The following is a 5,992-nucleotide window of genomic DNA, read 5'->3' as shown; positions in this document are numbered from 1 at the left end:
CTGATATTACATGACTGGTGTTGGAGGTTTGATCTTCAATGACGACTACAGCTGTCAGAGAAATGATTTTACATATTTCAGCGTCTGACCAGTTATTCCACGCTTATGTTATACTTTATCACAAACATTCTCAAATTCAAGAATGGTAATAAAGAGCTGATCATAAAGTTCTTTATGTCATCAACAATGCGTTTACATTTGCCATTGTTTCCCAGAAATCTGAAGACCCCGCTTATGGCAAGTTAGTCAATGCTTCTTATAGCTTGTATTTTTTTTTTAAGTTATAAATGTATTGTTGTTTTTTTTCACCGAAAAGAAAAAAAAGACAAAGAAAGTTGGGATGATCATATGTTTATTCGAGATAAATACCTTAGTTTCTTTCAAAACATGGCATTAAATAATATCATGTTTTTTTGTTTTTTTCACAAAGCATACCTGTACAACAAGCTTAAGAATTTACATGAGACAAAAGTATTCGCCACAATCCATACAAATTCAATATATGTATTTTACATTCATACAGTTATATGTTGATCCACACTAATATATAAGAAGGGGAAAAAATGATTTGCTGAAATGAGTCGAAAGTGGTTACCCTGTTAGTGCCCAGCTACTGAAAGCCCACTTCACGTGTAAACATCAAATTTGTAAGTGCTCCACCCCATTTCGTCTGTATGCTTTTTTTTCCCTACCATAGATTTCCTTTTCTGCCACTGACATACTGTGTAAACTTTCATCACCACTGCATGCATTTATTTAAAAAAACAAAAAAACTAGAACTCAAGTCCCCTGACTTGTGTGAATGTGATTAGTGATGTACTAGTTAAGCTATCAATTTGATAATCTGATGGAATGGAGAGAGGTTGGTAGAAACAGAAAGTTGTCGATGTGGTAAATGGGTGGGCAAGTTTTGATAAGATAAACTGATGGCCATGAAACAAAATATATAGCATATTTTATTGTAACATTTATTACTAGGCATATATGGGTATGACTACGCACATACATATAGAAAGAATAAAAATCAATAACAACGGGGAGTATGGAATTCTATGTTACTGAATCAAGAAACTTTTTGCTTGCATAACCATTATTTCTGTAATGCCTTCTTTTCTTGGAAAAAAAAATTGGGAAGTAGGGCACTTCAGCAGAACCGCTGCACTGTGCGGATAAAACACAGATCTGTTTTTTCTACTAAACATACAACAGCTTTTTATTTAATAATAATAATAATAATAATAATAATAGATCTTTATTGTCCATAAATATGGCAATTTGTCATTTATTACACCGATATTGGAGCAGAGATATTGGATTTAGAATATGAAAATGTAAAAAAAAAAAAAAAAAAATTTTAAATCACAAATAATAATTAATTTGAGGGGGTAATTCTCATGTTCAATATGAACAAGAGGAATAGACCTTTCAGATGATATGTAAAACACATTGTTTATTAAACTGAGAATTTTAAATATGAAACAGTATTTCTTTTTTCAAGAATCTATTTACTGGGCAACTCATTCTTTAAAAAAAAAGTAAGTTTTAAAAAATAAGAAAAAAAAAAAGAAAGAAAAAAAAGAGAGAGCGAAGGGTTGTTACAGGGTTTCCCTCCATCAAAAAGATATCTGTTGAAACAATTATGTTGTCACAGTACAACTGAAGAAAAAAAATTCTTTCATGGCCAAATAGGCTGACAAAAATATGGGTGAGACAATTTTTTTGTTGTCAATTTCATGTATATATATTTTTGAATTCATAACAACTTTCACATCAGTTATGAGTGTCGTCCTCAAATGATGACAGAACCAAAATCCGTTATGTAAATGTAAAACATTAAATCTAGGTGATGAATCATTTTGAATTTTTTAGATAGCATATTACAACAATGAATAGAGAATTCCAATCACTCACAACCACTATCATACACGATTTTAATATTAATTCATAAATCAAAATCAATATAATTCAGTAAAATAAGATATAATCATTTCACTGTTTTTTGAGTTTTCTTTTCTATTTTTTTTTCTAAACTTTTGTTTTTAAGAAATGAAAACAGAAAAGAGAAATAATCTAAAAAGAAAAATATAAATGAGTAAGTAAATTGTTTTTAAAAATTAATAATATTAGTAGTAGTAATAGTAATAATAATAATAATAATAATAATAATAATAATAATAATAATAATAATAATAATAATAATAATAATAATAATAATAATAATAATAATAATAATATGACTTCAACAATAGGTAATCCAACAATGACCAGCTATTAATTTCTTACCTTTTTTGGAGTGTAAAATTAATAGAAAGAAAAGATTTTAACACATGAAAATTTAATTAGGTGCTAATAAATGATATTCATATATCATCACTTAAAAAATAAAAATTCAGTAAATATAAAAGACTGTCCTCTTCTCTCATTTCTCACTTAATGTCTTTAACACTCAGTTCTATGCGAGAGAATGCAACTAATTCTTCAGTATGTACATGAGGAAAGAAAGTTCTTGAAAGTAGCACACTTTCATTGTAAAAATCAAGCGGATTTGAGACATGAAATGAAAACAAAAACCATTATCTATTTTTACAGAACTATTAAGCTCATGATCACAACAGAGATGATGGAAAAGTGAGTTTTTAATGAGTAAAATAGAAATCAACAAACAAAAATCATATAAATCATAAAATTCAAAACCATAAAACCCCCAAATAAACCAGCCAAAATTATCTCAAAAAACTCCCTTGATTGAGAATGAAAATATTGAAGAACAGAATCAATTTTTAAGTGATTTGTATTCAAAATGAAAAGAAATTAAACAAGATACATTTGAATAAATATCTGGAGAGTGAGAAAGAATTAGGCTCGAATGCTTGGTTTGGAAGATCCTCCTCCTTCTAAAGCCTGCTGCACACCGTTGATGCTTTTTGATTTGAGAACTCCATCTTCCTCAATCATCACAGTTTCCTGGCCATTCTCCACAACTCTGTTAATAACACGCAAACAACATTTATTTTTTACTTTTTTTTTTTTTTTTGGAAACAACTTTAAATCAACTGGGGTGCAAAATAAAGCCGTATTCAGTTATTTTCAGTGGAACATCAAAGCCACAAACATCATAGTTACTTTGATGTTCAATAATTGTTTGCTATTGTTTGCTAAACGTTGGATAGGATTGATGCTAATATATGGCAAAGTACAGTGGGTACCAGACTCAACAAGGTCGCATTCAACAAAAAGTCGGATTCAACGAGGGATTTAAATTTCCCATTTCTTGACCCTATATTTTCCTAGTAAATATAAATGCTATCAATGAGCATTTCAGCTAATAAATGGCATTCTACGAGGTTATTTAAAAATACTACTTGCAAAATAAGACAAAACGATGCATTCCATCATTTGCCAGCTCTCCTGATCATTAATGAGAAATCCTTGTTACCCAATGTGCTTTTTTAAAGTACGTGTTCACAGAAGTATGATGCCCTCTACAGTGTGTAAATTTTTTACTGGTGTGAGGCATGAAGGGGTTTGGTTGGCAGAAGTGAGTTAAATGCCAAGTACAACTGAGTGTGGCAGGTACAGTTACGTAAATTAGCAAAGAATTTGTTTTTTTTTTATTATATCAGAACAAAATTGTATGTAATTTCAAAAGGACTTAATGTGCATGGTAATATCAGTTACCTTCCCTCCAAACTTGAGCTGTAGCTTGAGATAATTTCAGATACAGAAACAGATTGATACAGATGCAAACACAGAAAAGAAAGTTCAGAAAAAAGAAATTTGTTCCAAACTTTCAAACAGTATGATGAAGGTGGGACTTTTCTATTTTTTAAAAATGTGTCTGGCAACAAATCTTGAGTGCATCACTACAATGGTGGATTTGTTGAAAAAATAAAGCACAAGGTTTGTAGTTGAGATTCCAAGCTCTCTTTCGATGAATGATTTTTGCAACTGCTATAGAAAACAATGAGGTTATATAACAAAATGGAACTAATTTATCAGCCCGCTCTCATATAAGTATTGTTAGGTAATTATCACATTCCATTCAATTAAAATAGTGCTAGTGCTAGTGCTTACTTATTAGTAACAATTAAATAAAATCTATCTGAGAATAGTGATAAAATCTACTTCTAGCTAGAAATCAAATTTATTATATAGAGATTAATGATCCAATATAATTGTTCTTCATGAAAACCCCAGACTGAATATTAATATTCTTAAAAGGCACAGTAAAAAATATATGTAATTAATGTTGACAATCAAATACTATTCAATTAGGTCTCGTAAAAGTCCCAACTTCTTGATTTAAAAAAATATAATAGATACCAGTCAGTTGAGAATAATGATAGATCTTACTGCTTGGTAGCAATCAGACATCTTTCAACTAAAACAATGACAGTACTTACTTCTTGGTAACAATCTTCTTGCCATTGATTATCTTTGTGGATGTGGATGTTGACCTGAAGTTACCTCCTAGAGTTGGCCCACCAAAAGAAGTGCTGGAGAAATGAGACACCCTGAAAACAGAAAACAATATTGTTAGAAGATACAAAGTCTCAAACAATTTTTTTTTTTTTTAAATCTTACACAAGTACTGAAATGGAAGACTAGCATCACATTAAAGTTCCATATATTGAGCTGGAAACGCTAACCAGTGATTGACTTTCCAAGAAAAACCAACCAGAAAGTTGTATGCAAACTCTTTCCTATATAAATGTTTTGTGTATATATAAGAATATAAAAGCAGACCTATGTTCAATTTGTACAGAAAAAGCATTTATGAAAAAAAATATGATTGCTTTACTATCAAATTATCTCCTTTAAGCATACCAACCTTATCATCAGCGTCACCGGCATTTTCCTCCACTGCTTCTCTAGTTTACCCTTTAACAATAATGTCTCATAAGAAAGAGGGATAATGGAATGGTCAGGACAGAAGTCAGACCAAAAACTACGATAAGCATCATAATATTACCCCCAACTTTCAGGGAATGTAATAAGTGGCAATATTGTAATTTTACAAAGACAGCAAAATGTCACTGACCCAAACAGTATGATGCTGGGAGACAGCGTGCGCATCTTGTTTGTTTTATTGTTTGTTTTTAAGGGTTTTATGGCGCTTGCAACATATTAAATCATATCAGTGCAAGTAGACAGGAGGAAAATGGGATAGTAAAACGTTCTAGAATTACAATTGAAGCACCCAAGAAAAGGTAAGACAAAGGGGAATTAGTTCAAATAGGAAACATGTTGATTCCAAGAGCACACTATCAAAGTACTTAGTTTGAGATCACCTAAAAGTCTCATCCAGACACAAGCACAGGTCCCTACTAAGAGGAATACACTTAAAAGTTTACAAATCATATATGATATAAAAAAACATAATACAGTGCATAACAGAGAGATGATTGACAAGGAAAAAGATATCTCCCAAATCTAACTCTACACTCGACTGTTTCCCTCTCAGCCAGTGTATCTGGCCAGGGCCAGGACAAAACCAAGTAATCTCATTCCAAGACAAATGCAGAAAGCAAGTTGGAAAACAGAAGGGGATAGAAAACAGTAAGTACCTCCCTACCCACTATGGGAGGTCAGGAACCCCACCCAGGTGTGCATCTTGACAGAATACACTTGATAAAATATGAGTGCAGTGCCTAGCAGCAATTTTTCTGTGCCCCATGCGGTTAATATGGATAATAAGGCAGATGAAAAACTAGCTCTCCTTAGAAACGACACGCAATAATTAATCAGCTTCCTATTTTAGTTCATGTGGTAAGATTAATATAATTCAGAACAAGAATTTCCGAAAGCAACGATAGAAGACAAAAACATTTCTTCCTCAATTTCGTCTACAAAACGCAAGAGGATGTTTCGGAAATTTTTGATGATGTAGAAATAATCCTACAACAGCACTCTAGGTAATTCTGATATGAATAATAACTCGATGATTACAAAAAAGTAGCAGTAATTTGAAATGAAGATGAAAAGAACAAGA

At 31.3% G+C, this 5,992-nt stretch overlaps 1 protein-coding gene across 5 annotated transcripts in view; it reads right to left on the bottom strand.

The window, feature by feature from the left end:
• Nucleotides 1-335: 335 nt before the first annotated feature.
• The window catches only part of LOC144964230 (dnaJ homolog subfamily B member 6-like), a 42,605-nt gene continuing 36,948 nt past the window's right edge, over nucleotides 336-5,992 (bottom strand). For all 5 annotated transcript variants that reach the window (XM_078898277.1, XM_078898279.1, XM_078898278.1 and 2 more), the window contains 2 exons: nucleotides 4,404-4,514; nucleotides 336-2,983 (listed from right to left, as the gene is read on the bottom strand). In XM_078898277.1, coding sequence (XP_078754403.1) covers nucleotides 2,857-2,983; nucleotides 4,404-4,514 — 238 coding nt within the window. In that variant the 3' untranslated portion in view covers nucleotides 336-2,856. The remainder of the gene's footprint in view (nucleotides 2,984-4,403; nucleotides 4,515-5,992) is intronic.

The sequence above is a fragment of the Berghia stephanieae genome, chromosome 2 (assembly GCF_034508935.2).
Source record: "Berghia stephanieae isolate SIO BIC M18660-M18661 chromosome 2, UCSD_Bste_1.3, whole genome shotgun sequence".
NCBI lineage: Eukaryota > Metazoa > Mollusca > Gastropoda > Nudibranchia > Aeolidiidae > Berghia > Berghia stephanieae.
The sequence above is the reverse complement of the archived record's forward strand: the minus strand, read 5'-3'. Positions and strand labels throughout refer to the sequence as shown.